The sequence below is a fragment of the Tympanuchus pallidicinctus genome, unplaced genomic scaffold (assembly GCF_026119805.1).
Source record: "Tympanuchus pallidicinctus isolate F22 unplaced genomic scaffold, pur_lepc_1.0 scaffold24, whole genome shotgun sequence".
Classification (NCBI taxonomy): domain Eukaryota; kingdom Metazoa; phylum Chordata; class Aves; order Galliformes; family Phasianidae; genus Tympanuchus; species Tympanuchus pallidicinctus.
The window spans coordinates 4324241-4344622 of record NW_026294741.1 but is presented as its reverse complement, the minus strand read 5'-3'; the positions used below and the strand labels follow the sequence as shown (position 1 = coordinate 4344622).

At 58.0% G+C, this 20382-nt stretch overlaps 5 protein-coding genes across 8 annotated transcripts; 3 read left to right on the top strand and 2 right to left on the bottom strand.

Moving 5' to 3' along the window:
- The first annotated feature begins 72 nt into the window (after positions 1-72).
- Positions 73-2322, top strand: TMEM199 (transmembrane protein 199). Its single transcript, XM_052689214.1, has 6 exons — positions 73-287; positions 367-440; positions 518-607; positions 1428-1467; positions 1782-1894; positions 2031-2322. The coding sequence occupies exons 1-6, from the start codon at positions 116-118 to the stop codon at positions 2124-2126; spliced, it is 585 nt and encodes a 194-aa protein (XP_052545174.1). The 5' UTR covers positions 73-115; the 3' UTR covers positions 2127-2322.
- Positions 2323-2838: 516 nt separating this feature from the next.
- Positions 2839-4229, bottom strand: SEBOX (SEBOX homeobox). The gene is made up of 2 exons (XM_052689213.1): positions 3482-4229; positions 2839-3354 (listed from the first exon to the last, which is right to left on the bottom strand). Exons 1-2 carry the CDS (start codon positions 4166-4168, stop codon positions 3121-3123), a joined length of 921 nt encoding a protein of 306 aa, XP_052545173.1. The 5' UTR covers positions 4169-4229; the 3' UTR covers positions 2839-3120.
- A 24-nt stretch (positions 4230-4253) lies between these two features.
- Positions 4254-7842, top strand: KIF12 (kinesin family member 12). 4 transcript variants are annotated; one of them, XM_052689205.1, is made up of 17 exons: positions 4254-4435; positions 4668-4721; positions 4812-4890; positions 4964-5085; positions 5213-5288; positions 5363-5479; positions 5546-5681; positions 5755-5846; positions 6044-6173; positions 6253-6371; positions 6454-6558; positions 6637-6866; positions 7000-7153; positions 7228-7284; positions 7375-7448; positions 7529-7647; positions 7725-7842. In XM_052689205.1, the coding sequence occupies exons 1-17, from the start codon at positions 4356-4358 to the stop codon at positions 7787-7789; spliced, it is 1809 nt and encodes a 602-aa protein (XP_052545165.1). In that variant the 5' UTR covers positions 4254-4355; the 3' UTR covers positions 7790-7842. The 4 variants fall into 4 exon arrangements, with proteins under 4 accessions (XP_052545165.1, XP_052545163.1, XP_052545164.1 ...); XM_052689203.1 differs by having other exon boundaries at positions 7228-7448; XM_052689204.1 differs by having other exon boundaries at positions 5363-5681.
- A 42-nt stretch (positions 7843-7884) lies between these two features.
- On the bottom strand, positions 7885-10900 carry VTN (vitronectin). Its single transcript, XM_052689208.1, has 8 exons — positions 10759-10900; positions 10441-10560; positions 9685-10023; positions 9451-9590; positions 9089-9245; positions 8829-8978; positions 8172-8444; positions 7885-8073 (listed from the first exon to the last, which is right to left on the bottom strand). Exons 1-8 carry the CDS (start codon positions 10817-10819, stop codon positions 7955-7957), a joined length of 1359 nt encoding a protein of 452 aa, XP_052545168.1. The 5' UTR covers positions 10820-10900; the 3' UTR covers positions 7885-7954.
- Positions 10901-12485: 1585 nt separating this feature from the next.
- Positions 12486-19681, top strand: SARM1 (sterile alpha and TIR motif containing 1). The gene is made up of 9 exons (XM_052689201.1): positions 12486-13114; positions 15131-15749; positions 15938-16150; positions 16238-16329; positions 16608-16843; positions 16926-17019; positions 17254-17443; positions 17537-17658; positions 17908-19681. Exons 1-9 carry the CDS (start codon positions 12657-12659, stop codon positions 18035-18037), a joined length of 2154 nt encoding a protein of 717 aa, XP_052545161.1. The 5' UTR covers positions 12486-12656; the 3' UTR covers positions 18038-19681.
- The last annotated feature ends 701 nt before the right edge of the window (positions 19682-20382 follow it).

Genomic DNA, 20382 nt, shown 5'->3' with positions numbered 1-20382 from the left:
TCCTCCGCTTCCCGGAAGTGTCTCCCTCCCACTTCCTCCCCCGGCGGCGCTCTAGTCCGCCGGCACGTCGGAGCTCTATGGTGTTTCGCGTTGCCTAGGCGACTAGCCGGGCAAGATGGCGTCGGCGATTCGGGCCGGAGCGCGGCTCAGGCGGGCGGTGGAAAGCGAGGAGCTGTCCGGGCTTCCCGCCGCGCTGCGAGATGAGCTGCGGGAGGCCGTGGCTTCCAAAGGCTCCGTGGTCCCCTTCAGTTTGCTGCGGAGGCTGCACAGCGGGCTGCGGGAGGCAGGTAGGCCGCGCGAGGCCTATTGGGCCGCACCTCGCCGCACCGCGCGTCGCCGTTAACCGCCCCTTTCTGCCCTCCGCAGGATCCCCGCTGTTCCTCTACGAGCTCCTGAGAGACAGCGACATCGCCCTGCCCGAAGTGCCGGTGCAGCCGCGGGTAGGTGAGGGCTGGGGAAGAGCTGGGAGCTGCCACCACCTCCCGAGGCCCTCACTGTGATTGCGGCTTTCCCGCAGAACCCCGAGCTGGTGGCCAGGCTGGAGCAGATAAAGGCCAAGCTGGCCAATGAGGAATACCGGCGGATGACCCGCAACGTCACCAGGCAGGTGAGGGGCCTGGAGGGAGAATTCCCACCTAGGGATGTCCAACCCCCGCTAGCATGTCCAATTGCAGAGGAGGTTCAGGATGATTATCAGGAAAACATTCTTTACCAAAGAGTGTTGGGGCACTGGAACAAGTTCCCTAGGGCAGCAGACATGGAACTGAGCTGCTGGAGTTCAAGAAGCAGCTGGACAGCTCTCTCTGTTGGATGTGATGATCATTATGGATCCCTTCCCAACTCAGGATGTTCTGTGATTCTGTGAACACTGTACCTTCAGTGCTCCCGAGGCAAAACTGGGGGGAAGTTGGAAGAAAATCCATCTGTATCTTAGGGGCAAAATAATAAAGTAGCCAGGCTGCCAGGTTGATGTTACACATCAGTTCATCTTCAAGCTGATGCTCACATGAAGAGCAGAAGCTGATGCTTTCAATCTCTTGTTTGAGTCTGGCTTTCTAAGTTCAGGATGCTCCCATGTGTATGTGGGCATTGCCTGCTATCACATCACAATTCAAGGCAAGACCCTCTAAGGTCTGTTAAATGCAAATCTCCATCTGAGAACATGCTCAAACCCCAAGAAATGCTTTGATTAGAAATTTCCCTTCTCGCTGTCAATGAATCAGACCGCAAGCATAAATCCAGAAAAATGTGGGCCCTGTGGAATTGCTGCTCCCCTGCAGCCCATCCAACAGCTGCCAAGGCCCAGCAGAAGCTGTCCAGAGCTCTCAGCAGGTCTTAGAAACTGGACAGGGTTTTGCTATTGCTTTTATTCTGCAAATAATGTTAAAATACAGTGGAACACAAGTTGTTTTAATCCCTTCTTTTAGGATATGAACCATGGGACATTAGCTGAATTCGGGAGGCAAGGTGAGTGGCTGTTTGTCCTGCTGACACCTGATGGTACGTAGCAGAGCAGTTGGGCACAGGAGCCATCACATCACTAGTGGTTGGCCTCAGCCAGCCCTTCCCTCTCTGAGCAACAGCACCTCCCTGAAATGCTCAAAGTATTCCTCCAGTAAAGGAGCAGCCAGTCTGTAGTTCTGAAAAGTATTTCTAGAGGTGAATAAAACGTGAATTTTCAAGCATTCCTGTAGCCCAGCTGAGGCAGTCACAGGCAGATTCAGCCAGCAGGATTACAGCTTGCCCCTCACCAATCCTTCCTCTCTCCCGTTTCTCTGCAGTTCGCTCTGTGAAAGCTGTAGTCATCACCATATTCAACTTCTTTGTCACCGTGGTGGCTGCGTTTGCCTGCACATACCTGGGCAGCCAGTATCTCTTTGTGGAGACAGCGGCGGTGAGTGGCCACGGCCTCAGAACCAGCTCAGAACCTGTTGGCAGGAGCAGCAGATGCTGCCCAGCACCAGGCAGCAGCTCGACCACACACACACACACACACACACGGTCACTTTTCTTTCTTTTTGTACCCACAGCGTGTCCTGTCAGCAGTGATTGTGGCCTCGGTGGTTGGCTTGGCTGAACTGTATGTGATGGTGCGCACGATTGAAGGAGACCTTGGGAAACTATAACCACACACATCCCCTGCAATTGAGGCTCCTGCTGGAGGCTTTTGCCCACTACACGAGTCATTTGTTTGGGGCATCTTATCTGTGGACTGTCCTCTAGTGGATGTTACCACCCCGGCACACAGGAGGTTACAAACTGTTGCTGTCTCAGTTACTCTGTAAAGTTTCTGTCATTTTATTATAGAATTAAGTAACAGTGTATGTTTTCAACCTCCTTCCTGCCATGCAACACGCTAACCTGGCCTCTAAAAGACATCACAGCCAGCCATAAATCTTCCCTCTCCCTCTGCATCACATCCTGCTGTCTCCTGTGCAAACCAGGGCTCTTTCTTAGCCTGTCCTTCCTGCTCCCACCTGGTCCCCTGCCCGTTTTAGGGAGAGCAGTACTCACTCATTGTCAGCTTGACAGTACGTGATGATGGTTGCCTTCCACACAGATCTGTCCAGCATGACAACGCCTGGTGTGACCACGTTGGAGTTGGCACCTGACTCCCAGCACAGCTCATACCAAACCCATTTTCTCTGGCTGAGGAAGGAAGGCAGCTCCAAAAGGAGCCTGGGGTGCCGTGGAGCAGAGAGCGGAACTCGCTGAGTGCCCCCATGGCCGTGCAGAGGGGAGGGGGCTCTGCTGGGCCTCGGGGATCCAGACACCTGCTGGGTGGGCACTGTGCCACAGCTGGACACGGTGATTAATGCTCTGATGGCAGCTAAGCCCTTCAGTGAACACGCTTTAATATCTGATACGGGGAAATCTGCCGGCACCTGCAAACGTGCCTGAGGATTAGGGGCGGCCACGCCACAATCATCCGCGGATCCTGCCTCAGATTAAGGTATTTTTTCCAAAAGATTAGTTGGTATTAGGGGGGCTGATTGGGAGCTGGCCCCGTCACGGCTGCACCAGCATTTAGGATATTGGATGGCATCGTAGGGACCGCTGGGCCCAGCAGTAATTCCACACCCTAATGAACTCAGGGCATTAAGCCCCAGCGCACCCCGCTTACGGCTCGCCCAGATTGGTGATGGCTGCACTGTAGATAAGGTCAGAGATAGAGCCCAGCGAGGTGGGGAGGCCCCATGCAGGGCTGTGGGCTCTCGATGGTGGCAGCGTGGGGACCGGGATGGTGCTTTCGGGGGTGACCACGGGCGGATCCTGTTCCCCTGGTGGTGGTGACAGTGGTGGCTCCGGTTTGGCGCTGCGGATCCTGCGAGCACGGCGGTTCTGGAACCAAACCTGGGTCAGGGAATGGGGGGAACCATGAGAACTATGGGAACAATTCAACGGGGTGGGAATACAGGATGGGGACCTCGGGAAGGATGGAGGGAGGTTGGGGGTTCTTGGGGGTCCCAGCCCTGCTCACCTGGATCTTGGCCTCAGGCAGCTGCGTGAGCTCAGCAAGGCGTTCTCGGGTGGCGATGTCCGGGTAGGGCACAGCGGCGAAAGCCCTCTCCAGTTCTGACAGCTGCCCCCGGCTGAACGTGGTCCGCCGCCTCTTCCTTGGTCCCCCCGGGCAGGGGAAGGGCCCCGGAGCTCGGTTCTCTGTCCCCGCCGCAGGACCGCCCGCCCCGTCGGGGAAGCGGAGCAGCGGCTGTGGGGCGCGGGAGGTGCCTGGGGCAGCGCTCATCTTGCCCGGCTCCCCCGGCCCCGCTCCCAGCCCGGCTTTTATCCTTTCCCGGTGGGCTGGGACCGCCCCGAGCGGGCGGTGCTCATCGATTCCCCCCTCCCTGCCTTTCCCCCCGGCGGTTCCCTGGGGCCGGTCCCGGTTGGTGCCCGCCGACGGCAGCATCCCGGGGGCATCGTCAGTGCCCTCAGTATCACATAATCCCAGCAGTTCCCTGTACCGACAGCTCCAGGAGCTGCTTTCCCAGCACCAGTAACCCCAATTTACCCAGGTACTGGGCAACCCGACGGTTCCCAAAGCCTTTCCCCCATCGGATCCATAGGGACCCCAGCCATGAAGGAGGCTCGGAGATCCAGTGTCACTAAGTTGGGAAATGCAGTTGATGCTGAGACCTTCTGCATCCCTCCTGAGGTGAAGTGACCCCATGCAGCACCCGTCGCCTGCCCCCCAGCCTCACCCCCCCCATGCTGCCCTCCTGCAGGGCTGGCACCAGTCAATGTTTAACAGGAGCCGTGGTACCGGTTGTGTGGGGCAGACAGAGCTGGCTGCTGGTGGATCCCACTGGGGCCAAGCAGGCACTGCTGCCTCCCTCAGCGAGGGGTGCTGAGGGAGAATGGAGGCAGAGGAGGAGCGGGGCTGGGGGCCCCAAGCAGGAACACGGCCCAAAATGCTCCCACGGAGCCAACTGCAACTGTAAGTCCGGGGGAAATGGAAGGGGCTGAGCCCGGGGCCTGAGCAGCCACCACTGATAAAGCCACTGCAAAAAGGCCAGGGAAGAAAGGACAGGGGGGGTCCGTGCACGGGTACATGGTAGGACATCACTCCCTACCATCTGCTGGGGCACAGTGGGGCAGGAGGAACGTGCATGTTCAGGTCCCTCTTCCAGGGGTGCCTCCTCCACCCCACTGCCCCTTGTTCCCCCCAGGAGCCCTGGCGAGGAGCAGGAGGGCAGAGAAACACGCCTGAGAGTGGTGCTGAGGTCAGTGTCACCTGTTTCCCAGGCCAGTATCACAGTGGGATCCCCAAGGATCCCCACGTAGTGTCACCTCTGTGTGTGTCCCCCAATCAGGGTCCGACCACTAACCTGCACAGAGACGCGTCGGGGTGACCGGCACGCGGTGCACAGCCTGGGCAACGGCACCGTCCATGTGAGTGCCACCTCCCCGCGGTGGGGCCAGGGGTTGTGACCCCCTCCTGAGCCACCGCCGTCCCCGTGCCCAGGTGAGTGCAGCCAGGCACGATGCCACCTTCACCTTCAGTGCCGTTTTTGATGCGGGTGCCTCACAGGAGGCCGTCTATGAGGGCAGCGGCATGCAGCAGCTGGTGGAGCTGGCAGTGGAAGGGTGAGCCCCCATATGCCCCCCACCCTAAAGACGGCACCAGGATGTCTGCATTGCCCGGACAGTGCCAAGAGGTGGCATCCCTCTGCCATGGCCTGGGGCCGTGCCTGAGGCTCGGCATCTCCCCCAGCTTCTCCTGCACTGTTTTCGCCTACGGACAGACAGGCTCGGGAAAAACCTACACCCTGATGGGCCCTCTGGGACAGGTACCACGCTGGCACCCAGTAATAGGACAGGTGCTGATGTGGTGTGATCCATTGACCTCGTGGCATCTCCTCAGAGTGATGCCCCAGGGCTGCTGGGGCTGATGCAGCGGTCCTTCTCCTGCCTCCTGGAGCACAGCCGTGGCACCGGCCTGGCGCTCAGTGCCTCCTACCTGGAGATCTACAACGAGCAGGTGAGCACCCACCCAGCCCCAGTGCCAACCCCACTGACATCTCCTGACTCCTCTGCCACTCCCAAGGTCAGGGATCTGCTGAGTGCAGGGCCGCCACGCTCCCTACCCCTGCGCTGGAGCAAAACTCGTGGTTTCTACGTAGAAAACCAGCTCAGCGTGGAGTTTGAGAGCTTGGAGGCTGTCATCGAGCTGCTCCTGCAAGGTGCTGGGCTGTGGGGCTGGGGTATGCATGGGGGGTATTTGCCAGGTCCCCCTGCAGCTTTCTGTTCCAGCAGGTTCCCAAAGGCGACGGACCTCTGCGCACGCCCTCAATGGGCACTCGAGCCGCAGCCACGCCATCCTGACCATCCACATCCACAGCCGAGCAGTGAGCCCTTCCCCTGCTGTGGGGACACGGGGAGGGATGGGGGATTGGGGTCTGGGGGGGGTCCTCCAGCCCCAAGGATGCTTTGATGGTGCTGGGCAGAGCGGCACAGACCACATCCCAAACTCAGGGGTTTACACAACGAGGGAGGGATGGGTGGGATGCAGGACAGCAGCATCATCCACAGTGTGCTTCCCCAGCCTGGCACCAGCAAGCAGGGCACGCTGTGCTTTGTGGATCTGGCCGGCAGTGAGCGAGTGAAGGACACCGGCTCCAGCGGGGAGCTCTCCGTGGAGGCCAACAACATCAACCGCAGCCTCCTGGCCCTGGGTAAGAGCTGAGGGACCCTGTGGGCTGCAGAACCAAACTGCCACCCCACTGCATGCTCTGCAGTTCATTCTTCCTGTAGGACACTGCATCTCCCTGCTGGCCAAGCCCCGAGGAAAGCGGATGCACATCCCCTACCGGGACAGCAAGCTCACCCGGCTGCTGGCCCGCTCACTGGGCGGCTCAGGGGTCACACTGATGGTATGAGAGGAGGTACATGGAGCCAGGGAGGCCCACAGAGGGGAAGACTGAATGGGGACAGGGTGCCTCAACTCGTTGGCAGGTCGCCTGCGTCTCCCCATCCTCGCGCTGCCTCTCAGAGACGCTGAGCACGCTGCACTACGCCAGCAGAGCCCGCAGGGTCACCACCAGACCCACGGCCAACAGGGTATGGATGTGGGAAGGGGGGGGATGTTCAGCCCCCATCGTGGAACCCCCACCCTGATCCATCCCCTGGTGCTCCCAGGTGCCTCGGGAGAAGCTGCTGCAAACCTTAGAGGAGGAGATTCGGGCACTGCAGCTGGAGAACCTCTCCCTGCGGCAGCAGCTCAGCCTGCCCAGGAGCAGGGAGGTGCCAGAGCCTGGGGGGCTGCACTGCCCCCCCCTTGAAGGGCAGCTCCCAGCGGAGGGAGCTCCAGCCTGGTCCAGCCTCTATGGCCTGCTGCGGGACTTTGTGGTGGAAAATGAGCAGCTCAGGTATGGGGGTCCTTCGGGACACACGGGACCCAAGAGCAGAGGGTCTCCAGCAGCCGGTGTGTCAGTGCCTCTCCCAGGGCTGCGGGGTTCAGAGAGGCTTCTGCTGCCCTGCTCTTTTCCCTTTGCTCCCCAGGCAGCCCCAGCTGCTCCCAGGCTCCAGCAGTGGTGACATGCCGACAATCCCATCCCACAGCCAGGCCCCACACCGGAGCATCCACATCCCATTCAGCCACCCCTCATGGCCCCGGCACCCCAACATGATGCCCAGCTCTGCACATCGGCTGCCGGTGAGTCTCTGATGACCCCATGCATGACGCATGGTGACACTGTGCCAACACCCACTGCCCTCTGCCTCTTGCAGAAGCTGCCTCCTGCCTCCAGCTGCCCCCAGTGCTGCACCAATGCCACTGTGTCCCAGGTAGGATCAGTCCCACTACAGAGGGTGGCAGGGTGCGGGGGCAACCCGATGGCTCTGCTTGGCTCCCACATACTGCCTGTCCCCAACAAGGGAAGTGCCAGCCTCCCGCTGCCTGCCCAGGATGATGGCACCATGCCCAGCTGTTGGCCGCAGAAGGGAAAGCGGTGAGAGCTGAGAGAGAGGGAAAAAAAAAGTCCCAGACTTGTGGGGAGGTTGGGATTTCACTCATGCATCCTCACAACAGGAGCCAGGGCAGGAGCTGGAGCTCACTGCGGCAGCCACGGGATGGCCAGGAGGCAGCGGGCACCGAGGGAAGGGTCGTCCCTTCAGCCCCACCGTGGCCAGGACCACCAGAGCCCAGAGGTGGGGTCAGGCTCTGTGGGGCTACAAGCCCGACCCCAGCACGCTGCAGACCTGAACCCAGTGCTCCTGCCTCGCAGCTGCCGGAGCCATCCCTGTGCTGCAGTGGGAAGAAGCCTTGGAGTGGCTGGAGGAGCTGATCTGAGCACTGCACTCACACCGTGATAGGGACACTTGGGGGACAACGGCATGCTACAGGACCGCACAACACACAGACCTCGCCCTGATGGACAGACAGACGGACACGGCGCTGGTGGTTTATTTGGGTCTAGCTAGGTGCCGTGCTGCTGGTGGCCGTAGTGGGGCCTGTTCAGGTGCTCTCCTCATCGGGCTGCGGGCAGTCCAGCCAGTACTGCGCGATGGAGCGCGGGTAGCGGGGCTGCACCAGATCCACGCGCTTGGTGCGCAGGTTGACACGGTAATACTTGTCTGGGGGGGGAACAGAAGGAGCTGTCAGACCTCGCTGCCAGCCCCGCGCTGTCCCAAAGCATCCCCAGCGCCAGGGGGCAACTCTCCTCCAGACTCACCGCCTACAAAGAAGTAGACGCTCTGTAGGGTCTCACACTGCGATCCTGACAGCCAGTCTCTTTCGGTGTCGGTAGATTCGGAATCGTTGTTCAGCCAGCCCCAGAAACCCAAATTCAGAGTGCGATGGTTCCTGTACCTCTTGCGGTGGCGACGGGAATTCCTCCTGCGGGGCTGCCGGGATGACACGTAGATCCTGCCGGCCATGGCAGCATCCAGTCTGTTGGGCACCCCCCGCCAGTCCCTGCTGATGAGCCGTGGGCTGCTCGCCCCAACTGCCAGAAAACATGAGTTAGAGAGCAGCAACACGTGGGCACCGGCATCTGGCCCACAGACATCCCGCAGTGCCTGCCCCGAGGCACAGGGATGCTCCAAAGGGTCCCCGGTGCGATGGGATCTGCACTGGGATCTTGCCCAAATGTAATGTCTCTATGAGTGGATGTGGTGGGGATGGGTTGGTGTTTGCACCCAGTGATCTTAGAGGTCTTTTCCAACCTTAATGAGTCCATGGTTGTACGAGGGGGCACGGCAGGGAGGGGTTGACCATTGGACTCGATGGCCCTGGAGGTCCATTCCGAAATTAAAGATTCTACCTATGATTCTGTGAATGGGTACAGTCGGGAGGGATGGGCGGTTGGACTCGATGTCCCAGCACTTACCCATCCTACTACCAAAGAGGGAAAAGAAAATGTCCTCCCAGCTGTCACGGTTCATGAAGGCGTAGTGGTTGAACACGGTGGAGGGAGAGGACTCGTCGCATTCGGCCTGCGTGGGCTGATGGGCGAAGTCGTAGGACCAATAGTACTCACCTAGAGGAAGGATATGGGGTATCACTGTGGTACTCGAGGCTGAGCAGCAGCGGGGGGAGCAGCATCCTGCCCATGGCCTCCGTGGGGATCAGGAGGGCTGGCTGTGTTACCCTTGAAGAAGTAGACTCGCTCATTGCCGTGGTAGCTGTGTGCTGGGAGGGCAAAGGCAGCGTCGATGTCATTGGGGATACCCTCAAAGCCCTCGGAGATGTCGCGTGGGTACCCGGGGTCCAGGGCTCCGTCATCAAAGCGCCAGTACCGGCTGCCCTGGGGAGGAGCAGGCAAGTTGGCAAGGTGACACCGGGTGTGGGTGTGCTGGGCATGGGGATATGGGGACATCCAGAGGTATGTGGATACACCTGTGCTGGGGATGACCATACGTAGGGACATCCAGAAGCCACCATGTGTATGTGGAAAGTCCCAAGGTGGGGAAAGGGGAGGTGGATGCGGTGACCAGGAGAGCTCTGCCCACCTTGAAGAGATACGTCTTGCCCTGGCAGTTGATGCGTGTGAAGGCTGCGTCAATGGGGCCCTCAATGCCCCAGACATCACTGATGAGCTTGGGGTAGCCAGGCCGCACGCTGGACTTGTCCAACTCATAGAAGTATTTCCCTGGGAAGAGAGAAGAAGAGGGGGGTGGGAGCTGAGTGACCAGCACCAAGTGGCAAGGGAAACATTGAGCTGCCAGAAAAAGGGCTGTGGGTACCTCGGAAAGCATAAAGGGAGCCATTCTTCAGGTCGGTGAAGGCATTGAAAGGTTTCCTGCTGCACAGTTCCTCAGGCTCATCCTCCAAGCTCGGGTTCCTGGTCCCATAAGATGTAGTGGTGGTGGTGGTCGTGGGGTGGAGCATGGGCACCTCTGTCTCTACCGGTGTCTCCTCAGTGGCCGTGTCGATCTCCCGTGTCGGTAATGGGGACGTGTGCGGTTCTGTGGGGTGTTCTGTGGGTGCTAGTGTCCCTGTGGGCCCTACTGTGCCAGTGTCAACAGGGAGGTCGTAGTCGAGGTACTCATCCTCCGGCAAGGCGAAGACATCTCCTCGTGTCACTGTGGAGGGGACAAGTTGGTCGCAGAGCCCCAGGTGTCCCCATGCCAGCTATGGGTCCTCCCAGGGCACTGAGTGTGATGGGATGTGTCACGGGATTTTGCCCAACCTTCATTAGTCTATGAGCAGGCATAGTGGGGAAGGGTTGGTGGTTGGCCCTGTCCATCCTAGAGGTCCTTTCCAACCTTAATGAGTCTATGGGTTTTGAAGTAATGGCAAAGACATCTCCCTGGATCACTGCAGAGGGGACAGCTTGGTCACAGATCCCCAGGCGTCCCCACTTCCCAAGGTACTGAGCTCTGCAGCACTCTAGTGCCAAACCCCAGTCCTGCCATTGCCCCATGGACACAGGACACTGTTGGGAACCCTGAACCACCGAGGCCGGTGGCAGGGGACATGGATGGCAGCAGGGCTGGTACCTTTGGCTTTGCAGACAGTGGAGTAGTCAGTGCAGCAGCTCTGGTAGTAGTTGCAGAGGGTGTCACACTGGCACTTCTTCAAGGCATTGAAACCCTCATCACAGCGACCTTCACAGGAGTCTGCAAGAGCACAGAGGGAGCACAGTAGGGTGAAGGCAAACATGATGACATCCCCAACCTCTCCGTGGGCACCCGGTCGGCACTTCTCCCCACTCTGCCACGCAACGAGCTGCGTGACCCAGCAGCAAGGATTTACCCGAGATATCCATACCATCACCACATCCCCATGGCAGTCAGCAGGGCAGGATTGGGGCTTACCTTCAGCAGCACGAGTTGAGGCAAGCAGGGCCAGCACCAGGACAGGCAGCAGCAGCCTCATGGTGGGCAGCCGGGAGCGCAGCCCTACTGTGACTGAGCAAGATGTGGAGCTGGGGCCCCAGCATCCAATGTTTGCTCAGCCTGCCCCAGAGAAAACAAACAGGGCAAGGTCAGTGCATGGGATGATGGGCAGCGCTCTCCCTCCTGCTCTCCTCCCTTCTTAGTCCACGTCGTGTTTGGGGAAAAGCTCTATGCGTGTGCTCACATGTTGGAGGGCTTGGGGGATTGCTGCCTTGCAGGAAGCCTGGCAGCAAGAAGGGAGACCTGAAGGATGCAGACAGAATATGGGGCCGCTGCCCAAGGGGGTTGGGGTGAGCAGCCATAGGCAGAGTGAAGCGCTGTGCACTTTCGCTACACTAGGCAAACAAAAGCCCGTGTATTTTGCTCCTCTCGTTTCCTTTCTGACCAAGCTTTTCGGTTACTAATTAATGTCAACTCAGCTCTTTCGGCGGCTCCTGATAACTGCAGGATGGTTATTTAATCGGGGGCAAGGAGCAAATGTGCACGAGGTGACGGTGCTTCCACTCTGGCTGTTTCATACTGCTGGGGTGCTGCTGGGGCAGAGCTCCACTGGGGAATGCCCATCCTGGGGTGGCCACAGTGCCACTCCGAGTGACAAAATTTGGGGAGAGAAGAGAGCCCTGTGGGCTTTCCCCAAGCCAGGCTGGGCACAGCCAGTTCCTGGATTGGCTGCTCCCTCCCTTGCTCGGAAGACCTCTGGTCTGGTGCCCAGTGAGGTATTCCCAGCTCTAGTTGAGCAACAGGATACGGGGCAGGGCTTCTCCTACAGCCCCCTCACCCCACTCCTGCCCCCAGTTCGGATTGGCACCATCGCTGGGTACAAGCGAGTGTTGCACTGCCTTCATCCCATACCCACATGGCCAAGAGTGGGGGTAAACAGAGGGGCTGGGGACCCCCCGAGCAGCAGCAGAGGCTGGGCAGCACCAAAACCCCATTAGCCATAGGCTCAGACCGAGCTGCTCGCTGCTTCCAGGCTCCCAGCCACCTCCCCACTCTCAGCTCCCACCAATCTCTTGATACCCTCCCAAGAAGCAAAGCAGAACAAAACAAAGCTCTCTAGGACAAGGCAAAGGGAAGCCTTGAACTCTGCCCCCTCCACAGCTAAAAACCCTGCATCACAGCACCACGACCCCTGATAACGACTTATCAAGGAACTGCTTACTGGTTCTGTGCCTCCTTGCTGCTTCCTCTGCTGTCTGATGTCTGCGTCCCTGTGTCTCTTCTGGGTCCTAGGAAGATTAGAAGTAGCTCTGTGGCATCACAACATCAGCTTGGATTTAAGTCTGGGGCTGAGCTGTTTTTGGAGCAGAGGATTTAAGCCGCTCCTCCCAAAGCATTTCTGCCCTGAGCACGTCTGGCCTGGAAAAAGGAAATAAAAGGGGCCCAGGGTGCCTTGCTCCTTCTTTTATCATGCAAATCCCGAGCCCACCCAAGAGCTGATCTGAATTTCCCGTGCAGCAGTTACTCAGCGCCGCGCACGATGTGCACCGCGTCCAAAATGCGGTGCCACGGCCACCACGGCGCTCCATTCCGCAGGGACGACCATAGAAGCCTCCGGGGCATATGGGGAGGGGGGACATGGAGACAGCGGGGCCGGGCAGGGGCTGCGTGCAAGAGGAGGGCCCTGGGCATAAGGGGGGGCTGCAGCGGTGTGAGCCCCTCCTCGCAGAGGCGGCGCTTGGATTGGGTGACATCAGCCGCGGGCGAGCCGGGATGCTGAGCGTGGCGCTGCCATCGGGTCCCCACCCTGCGTCCCCAAAAAAGAGTCCTGCCCGGGTGGTGCCAGCAGGCGGGCCCTGAGGATGCTGCGCTAAGGGATGTCGATGGTGCTCACCCTGCTCGTCTCCGTCCATCGGCTGTGCCGGCTCTTCGCCATGTCTGGTGCGGAGAGGTTGGCGGTACCCGAGTGCGTGAGCCAGGCGGGATGCTGGGCTGCGGGCGGCTCCAGGGAACGCCGCGAGGTTTCCCCCGGGGTGAATTCAGACATACGGGCGGCTCTGGAGCGGATCCTGCCCGCCCTGCAGCGCTCCATCGCCTGTGCCAAGCAGGCTGCGGGCCCTGCTGAGATGGGGAAAGCCATCGCTGAGATATTCCAGCTGGTGGAGGAAGCCTGGGGGATGCCCACGCTGGGCAGGGATGTGGCCAAAGCACTGTGTGATGCCATCCGCCTGGAGGGAGGCCTGGACCTGCTGCTCAACCTGCTCTACACGGCCGAGCTGGAGACCAAGTGCCAGGCAGGGCAGCTGCTGGAGCAGATCCTGGTGGCAGAGAACAGGTGAGTCCATCAGGAGCCCCTCATACCCCTTAAGTTTCTGAGTGCTCCCAGTTCCTCCCCCCTGCTTGCATGCAGGATTCACAGCTTGTTGGCCCAGTACAGGGGATGCTGGCATGGAGCTGGGAAGCTCCATGAGCCATCCCAGCCAGGTGTCCCTAAGAAGCCCGTTGGGAGATCTGGGTGGTTTGTCTGCATCAGGGCATCTCACTCCAAGGAGGAATGACACAGCTGCCCCCTGACCATAGCCATAGCAGGAGGAGGAGGAGCAGGAGGATGAAGCTATTTCCCAGAGACTTCCTGCTGCTGACCAGTGCAGGCCGTAGGTTGGTGGCCATGGGAGCACCCAACTCATGGCTCTGTGGAAGCTGGCGGTGAATGTGCTGAGCCATGGGACAGGTGAGAGGTGTCAGGCCGTGATGGAGCAGCATCACCGATGGGGTGGAAGCATGAGGGTGTGCACCAGCACGTGTATCAGCATGCACACGTGGCACCCAGCACCACCCAGTGCACCGCTCACATCACCAAAGGGTGATCCCCATTCTGTGATCACTGTTCAACCCTTTATCTAAAACCCTGCCAGACTCTTGCAGCTCTGCTTCTTGGGGTTGGTGCCCCAAACTGTTGCTTAGAGAACATGCTGAGAAATCCTAGCCAGAACTGAGGGTCTCTCTCCAGCTCTGTGTGCAGTGTATCTCACTCCCAGATCGAGGACTCGCAGCCCAGCCTTTGCTGTGTGCTGCACAAAGAAGCAGAGCTAAATAGGGAAAGCCCATTAGAGTGAATTAATCCCAGGAGCCTCCGTGGCACGGTCAGAATGCAGCACTCAACTGTCTGCTAGGAGAGTGCCAGAGCTGCTCCAGAAACAGTTGGAGGCCCCCGGCCCCATCGATAAGTGGGGCCCATGTCACCAACCCACCCACAGCCAGGCTGGCAGCCAGCCCAGGGTGCAGGCTTTGTTTCCAGAGCTCTCCATGGCGTCGGCTGCCAAATCCAACCCAAGGTCAGCACCAGTCACATGGCTGCAGCCTTCCCAGAAGTGCTTGTGCCCCCAGCCTGGAACTGCTCGTGCTTAGACCTCATGCCCATGACCCAGCAGCAGAGTGACCAACATTGCTCCCTTCCTCACTCTTTGGGCATGGCCCCATCCAGCTGTCCCCTTCCAAGAGAGCACAGGGCTGCAGAGCAGCCGTGTCTCAGTGTGTCGGGGACTGTGCTGAATGTGGACAGGGCTAGGATGGGATCTGCTGCCTGTGCTGATCTGCAAAGTTGCTGCTGCTGGTGGCACAGGGCCAGACCTCCCATTGCTGCATGCTGTCATTGGCAGCAGTTGCTCAGCCAGGTCCTCAGCTTGGTAGCAACACAGGGAGCAGCCAGCTCTGGCTTAGAGGCAAATGAGTTTTCACCTGGAGCATGATGAAGGGAGCCTATAAACAGGAGGGGAGTCAACTCTTTGAAAAGGTAGATAGCATCAGGACAAGGGGAAATGGTTTTAAATTGAGGGAGGGAAGATTTAGGTTGGATGTCAGGAGGAAGTTCTTTACCATGAGAGTGGTGAGGTGCTGGAACAGCTGCCCAGAGAGGCTGTGGATGCCCCGTCCATCCCTGGAGGTGTTCAGGGCCAGATTGGATGGAGGACCAGATTGGATGGGGCCCTGGGCAGCCTGGTCTGATATTAAATGGGGATGATGGTGGCCTTGCATGTGGCTGGCGGGGGGGGTGGGGGTGGAGATTTGTGATCCTTGAGGTCCCTTCCAACCTGGGCCATTCTGTGATTCTGTGATATTCCTAACCTGCCATTAGCCTACCCTGTGCTGCTGATTGTTATGTGTGTCTCACCTGGAGCAGGAGATGAGCGCAGCACACGAGGCTGTGCACCCCTCACCCTGCACCTGGAACTCTTTCATTTCTGCAACTGGCAGCACATCTGGCAGCTGTGGTCCACGGATCAACATTTGGCTGTCATGGCACAAACACCACCGTGGTACAAGGGGTCCTTATGGGGTCTTCTCCCTGCAGGGACCGGATTGCCCGGATCGGTCTCGGTGTGATCCTGAACCTAGCCAAGGAGCGAGACGTTCCCCAGCTGGCTCAGAGCGTCTCTGGCATCCTGGAGCACATGTTCAAGCACACTGAGGAGACCTGCTCCCAGCTCATCTCTGACGGGGGCCTGGATGCCATCCTCTACTGGTGTCGCTGGACAGACCCCGTGGTGCTGCGGCACTGTGCCATGGCCTTGGCCAACTGTGCCATGTATGGTGGGCAGGGCAACCAGCGCCTGATGATCAAGAAGAAGGCGGCCGAGTGGCTTTTCCCATTGGTGTTCTCAAGAGATGATGAATTCATCCGCCTGCACGCCTGCCTGGCCATCGCCGTGCTGGCCACCAACAAGGAAATCGAGAAGGAGGTGGAGCGCTCGGGGACGTTGGCTCTGGTGGAGCCGTTTATTGCCTCGCTGGATCCGGAGCAGTTTGCCTGTGATATGCTGGGGAGCAGTGACAACAGCCAGGGCAGGACAGCTGAGGACCTGCAGCGCTTGGTTCCCTTGCTAGACAGCTCACGGCTGGAGGCGCAGTGCATCGCCGCCTTCTACCTGTGCACAGAGGCTGCCATCAAGGCCAGACAGAAGAAAACAAAGGTAAAGGGTAGGTTGGAAGGAGAGGTAAAAGGTAGGTTGGCTGGAGGGAAGGACGTGCAAAAGGGCAGCGATGCCACAACCGTGTCCCGATGTTCTCTGTGCCCCTTGAGCTCACTAAGTGCCCCAGCCCCAGGTTGTGGGCAGGAGGAGGGGAAGCCAAGTGATGCCTCTTCCCACTGTGCCCACAGGTTTTCAGTGAGATTGGGGCCACACAGAGCCTCAAGAGAGTGGTTTGTTACTCCACCAGCAGCACCACCTCCTCCCTGGCCAAAAAGGTGCTGCGTCTGATAGGGGAGGAGGTGCCCCGACGCATCCTGCCCACTGTTCCCAACTGGAAGCCCTGCGAGGTGCAGACGTGGCTGCAGCAGATTGGATTCACCAAGTTCTGTCCAAACTTCTTGGTAGGGCTCTGTGCCGGGCAGGGACACCTGTGGGCAGGAGCTGTATTTCCTTGGTAGGGTCTTTCCAGCCTGGATTTCACTTGGCAGGAGCACCAGGTGGATGGGGACATTCTCCTGAGGCTGACAGAGGAGGAGCTGCAGGAGGATCTGGGGATGGGCTCCAGCATCACCCGAAAGAGGTAGGAGTGCTCCCACCTATGGCATAAAAACCACAGAGGGGTCCTGCAGGTTACCCAGAAGGACACAGACTTACCTGAGCCCTCCTCCCTTAGCTGAGCTCCTTGCATCCTGAGGATCTGCAGCCACACGGCTGTTTGCCTCCATTTACATTTTTCCTTCTACACCATGACATGTCGGTACGCTCTCTCCTAAAGACACGGAATCAAACACCTCCAGGCCCTGCCTGGACCAGCAGCACCCCATCCCCACTCCATGCTTCCATTCATTGCTTTGCCAGGTTTTTCCGGGAGCTGACAGAACTGAAAACCTTCGCCAACTACTCCACCTGCGACCGCAGCAACTTGGCCGACTGGTTGGGTAGCATTGACCCCCCGTTCCGCCAGTACACCTACAACCTGCTGACCTGCGGCGTCAACCGCAACCTCCTGCACCGCGTGACGGAGCAGCAGCTGCAGGACGACTGCCACATCAGCACCGGCTTCCACCGCGTCCGCATCCTCTCTGCTGCAAGGGGTGCGGGAGCATCAAGGGTTGGTTGGGGCAAGCGCTTGGTTGGGCACTTTTAATTGTTTTCATTGCTGTTGGCTCTGCTTAGAAACGCTTCATTCTCCTGTAACGTTGCAAACGGCATCCGATGGGACCGATGTATTCATCAGCTACCGCAGGAGCTCAGGGTCGCAGTTGGCCAGGTGAGTCCCACGTGCAACGGACAACACTGTGGTGCTGGAATTGAGCTCAGTGCATGGTGAAGGAGCTCATTCCCTGTCCCATCGCCTCCATCTTCCCCTTTCTGGCACTGATTTACCTTTTTTCATGTGGTCCTGGTGGAGGTCATAGCAGGGAGCCCAAAGACTGGGCAGCCTGTGCTGACGGCAGGCATCTCCAGCACTGTGCCACTTGCTGTCCTCTCCTCTCACCCTCAGCCTGCTGAAGGTTCACCTGCAGCTGCATGGCTTCAGTGTGTTCATCGACGTGGAGAAGTTAGAGGCAGGGAAGTTTGAGGACAAGTTGACCCAGAGCGTCCTGAGCGCCCGCAACTTCGTGCTGGTCCTCTCGCCCCACGCGCTGGATAAGTGCATGGCAGACCCTGAGTGCAAGGACTGGGTGCACAAGGTGAGGGATGCGACACAGGGAGCATAGTGTGTGCTGGAGCAGGAGGTGATGGGTTGACGTGGCCATGCCCTGAGCACCTGGGTGTTCCTGCAGGAGATCGTGACAGCCCTGAATTCTGGAAAGAACATTGTCCCCGTCACAGATCATTTTGAGTGGCCTGATCCAGAAACACTTCCCAAGGACATGAGGGCAGTCCTGAAATTTAACGGCATCAAGTAAGTAAGGGGAATCTGCCACGCTGTTAGCTCCTTAACTTGCATAAACAGTGATAAAGAGCATGAGACAGTTGGGAATAGCAACGAGGGAGGCAGCGGAGGCCAAAGGGGAACTGAGTCACTCCAGGAATTTCAGAGCATGAGGGACCAAAGTCTCACGCATCTCCTGTGAAGAAAAGAGGCGCTGCACCGAGCCGCCTCGTGGCATCTCAATGGAAAACTCGGCTCCTGTTTTTCTCCCCAACACAGGTGGTCCCACGAGTACCAGGAAGCCACCATCGACAAAATCATCCGCTTCCTGCAGGGCCGCTCCTCCCGGGACTCCTCAGCAGGGTCAGACAATGGCTTGGACTGTTCCCCTCCCATCATGCCGACCTAGAGCCAGGACAGAGGCCACATCCCCTCCAGAGACACGCAGGTGACCCCTTTTGATATGGGGCCCAATTTCTCCCATAGGTTTTCCCCATCCCAGTAGCGCTCCTTGCCCTCCCTCCCGCAGGACCTGACCCACCTCCTGGCTCGAGATGAGGCCGGGGGCAGACCTGGGGTGTAGCAGCCCTGGGGAGGACAGGCTGCCATCCAAATCCTCATCCAGAGTGGCGGCACCTCCTGAGGATGCAAAGCAGGGGGACTGGAGGGGTACAATGCAAGAGGACACAGGAGGGAGAGACCAGTGCAGAGAAAACAGCTCATCATTGTGCTCATAAGGTAAAGGCAGGAATGGGCAAATAAAGTTAAGCCCTCATCAAGTCCCTGTGTTTGGGGAAGATAACACATGCAAGGCTTCTAAACCACTGGGCAGGAACTTTCCCTTCCCTGGAGATATCCCTTTATTACAAGAGCTCTTCCCCTCTTTGAGGCCTTTCCCTCCTGATGCTGCAAAACCACTTTGTGCTCTTAGCTCTGCTGGCTGAAGTTTGGCTCTAGATCACGAGAAGTTTCCAAAGGGCTTTTGCAAAAAGTGCTTTTAAAACCATACCCTCCCCTACGTCTGAAACCTCAGCATTACCACCCTATCAGGTGCATTTATACACACAGCACGGGAGGCTGAACTGGGACTCTGGAAGTAAATCCATGCAGATATGGAAGATGCTAAATGCTGTACCGTGGAGATATGATGCACCGGCTGTATTTTATTCTGTGGTTGGTGCACATGTCTTGAACATTCAGGTTGGAAAAGAGCTCTCAGATCCTCAAGTCCAAACCCAACCCACCTCACCCACTGACCACCTCCCTCAGTGCCACATCCCCATGGTTCTGGAACACCTCCAGGGATAGGGACTCCCCCACCTCCCTGTGCAGCTGTGTCACTCCATCATCACTCCTCCCCCCTGCTTTCCCTGAAGCCTCACTACATGCCCTAACTAGCAGGAACTCACATTACCTCCTGGCTTAGATCCATGAAGGTTTCATGAAAAGTAAATTCTGATGCTTAATCAGACCTTTACAGATTGCTCTTATCAGCTCACAGTTAATAGCATCTTTGCTCCCCAGTGAAAGGTTAATAGATGTATCTGCCCAGCACACATCAGACACAGTGCTGAGGAAACCAACGCGTAAGCCCAAAGGTGAATCTGCCAAAGCATACAAGCAACATGTGAACTGCTTCAGGGAAAAATCCTGCCTAACTTACTGAAGGTCAAGGCCTCCACAGCCATTAAAGGACCTCCACTCAAACACTGCATTCTCCTTCCTATAATAACACACAACATGATTCTGTATCGTTTCCCAGGAGCTCTCTAGCCTTCCTCCTCCCCATGCACCACTCAGTGCAGACAAGTTTTACTTGCCCCCTGGACACGGGTGTCTCAGCCGCATGAGATCCCACCCGACCTCTTCCCATTTCCCTGCTGTGATTATCTTCACCCTCATGAACTCACTCTGCTTTTGACAGAACATCCTGTCCTCAGTCACTCCCAGTCTCGGCAGGCACTCCAAGGAGATAAACACATTCTGTTCGTTATCCCTCTCCCTTGTCATGTCAAAAAGTTGTTCTACAAATAAATATGGTTTACACTCTAAATCTCAACCTCTGTGCCACATGCTTTTTCTCCCTGCAGAGAAAACATTTCCTCTCTTACTGTCTCAGTCTCTCATCCTCTGCTGGGGTGTGATGCACACTCTCCAAGCACAATTCTCCGCAGGGAAACACATTTTGGTCTGTCTTTGCATGGGCTGATGGAGCTCACTGCATCACAGGGACTCTACCTGCTGGTTGCAGGTAGATCATGTCTTTGCTTGCAGTTCTTGGAGGGGAGCCTAGAAAAACTTCAGTTTTCTAAATAGACCATAACAGTTCCTATTGAATTTCTCCGTTGCAGGCACGCTGACACAAAAGCAGAGCTGAGCCAGCACACCAGTTTCACTTCACTGCACAACATTTAGCTGTTACTGTTGGATGCTGTGGAATCTGTCGGTAGATCTACAGGCTCATGGACTCCACAGGTTCAGCCACGTGCAACCCTGACAGCATGCCCTGCTCCCGCAGGCTGCTAATCCAGGGCTTGGCCCACGAATCAAGCCACATCACTCCAACTTACATCCACTGGCACAGCCACACGGACTGAGCAGTGTAACACGAAGTTCCCTACTTCTCCACTTCCTCACTCCTTGATTCTATCTTTACCACCCACTCTTAACGAACAGGGAACAAAGTGATGCATAAGCATTTCGCACACATGGCTAAAGACGGAGTAAGGAAGGGCGAATCTCATCAGCAGCTGC

Excerpts from the sequence above, each read along its gene's own strand:
- TMEM199 (XM_052689214.1), top strand. The coding sequence starts at position 116 with ATGGCGTCGGCGATTCGGGCCGGAGCGCGGCTCAGGCGGGCGGTGGAA. Across the intron at positions 1,468-1,781 it reads AGCTGAATTCGGGAGGCAAG|TTCGCTCTGTGAAAGCTGTA; the intron begins GTGAGTGGCTGT and ends GTTTCTCTGCAG. Across the intron at positions 1,895-2,030 it reads TCTTTGTGGAGACAGCGGCG|CGTGTCCTGTCAGCAGTGAT; the intron begins GTGAGTGGCCAC and ends TTGTACCCACAG.
- SEBOX (XM_052689213.1), bottom strand. The coding sequence starts at position 4,168 with ATGGGGTCACTTCACCTCAGGAGGGATGCAGAAGGTCTCAGCATCAAC. Across the intron at positions 3,355-3,481 it reads TGCCTGAGGCCAAGATCCAG|GTTTGGTTCCAGAACCGCCG; the intron begins GTGAGCAGGGCT and ends TCCCTGACCCAG.
- KIF12 (XM_052689202.1), top strand. The coding sequence starts at position 4,356 with ATGGAGGCAGAGGAGGAGCGGGGCTGGGGGCCCCAAGCAGGAACACGG. Across the intron at positions 4,722-4,811 it reads CGCCTGAGAGTGGTGCTGAG|GGTCCGACCACTAACCTGCA; the intron begins GTCAGTGTCACC and ends TCCCCCAATCAG. Across the intron at positions 7,449-7,528 it reads TGGCCGCAGAAGGGAAAGCG|GAGCCAGGGCAGGAGCTGGA; the intron begins GTGAGAGCTGAG and ends TCCTCACAACAG.
- VTN (XM_052689208.1), bottom strand. The coding sequence starts at position 10,819 with ATGAGGCTGCTGCTGCCTGTCCTGGTGCTGGCCCTGCTTGCCTCAACT. Across the intron at positions 8,979-9,088 it reads GCGAGTCTACTTCTTCAAGG|GTGAGTACTATTGGTCCTAC; the intron begins GTAACACAGCCA and ends TCCTTCCTCTAG. Across the intron at positions 8,074-8,171 it reads CGTCTACTTCTTTGTAGGCG|ACAAGTATTACCGTGTCAAC; the intron begins GTGAGTCTGGAG and ends TTCCCCCCCCAG.
- SARM1 (XM_052689201.1), top strand. The coding sequence starts at position 12,657 with ATGTCGATGGTGCTCACCCTGCTCGTCTCCGTCCATCGGCTGTGCCGG. Across the intron at positions 16,330-16,607 it reads TCCAGCATCACCCGAAAGAG|GTTTTTCCGGGAGCTGACAG; the intron begins GTAGGAGTGCTC and ends TTGCTTTGCCAG. Across the intron at positions 17,659-17,907 it reads CTGAAATTTAACGGCATCAA|GTGGTCCCACGAGTACCAGG; the intron begins GTAAGTAAGGGG and ends TCCCCAACACAG.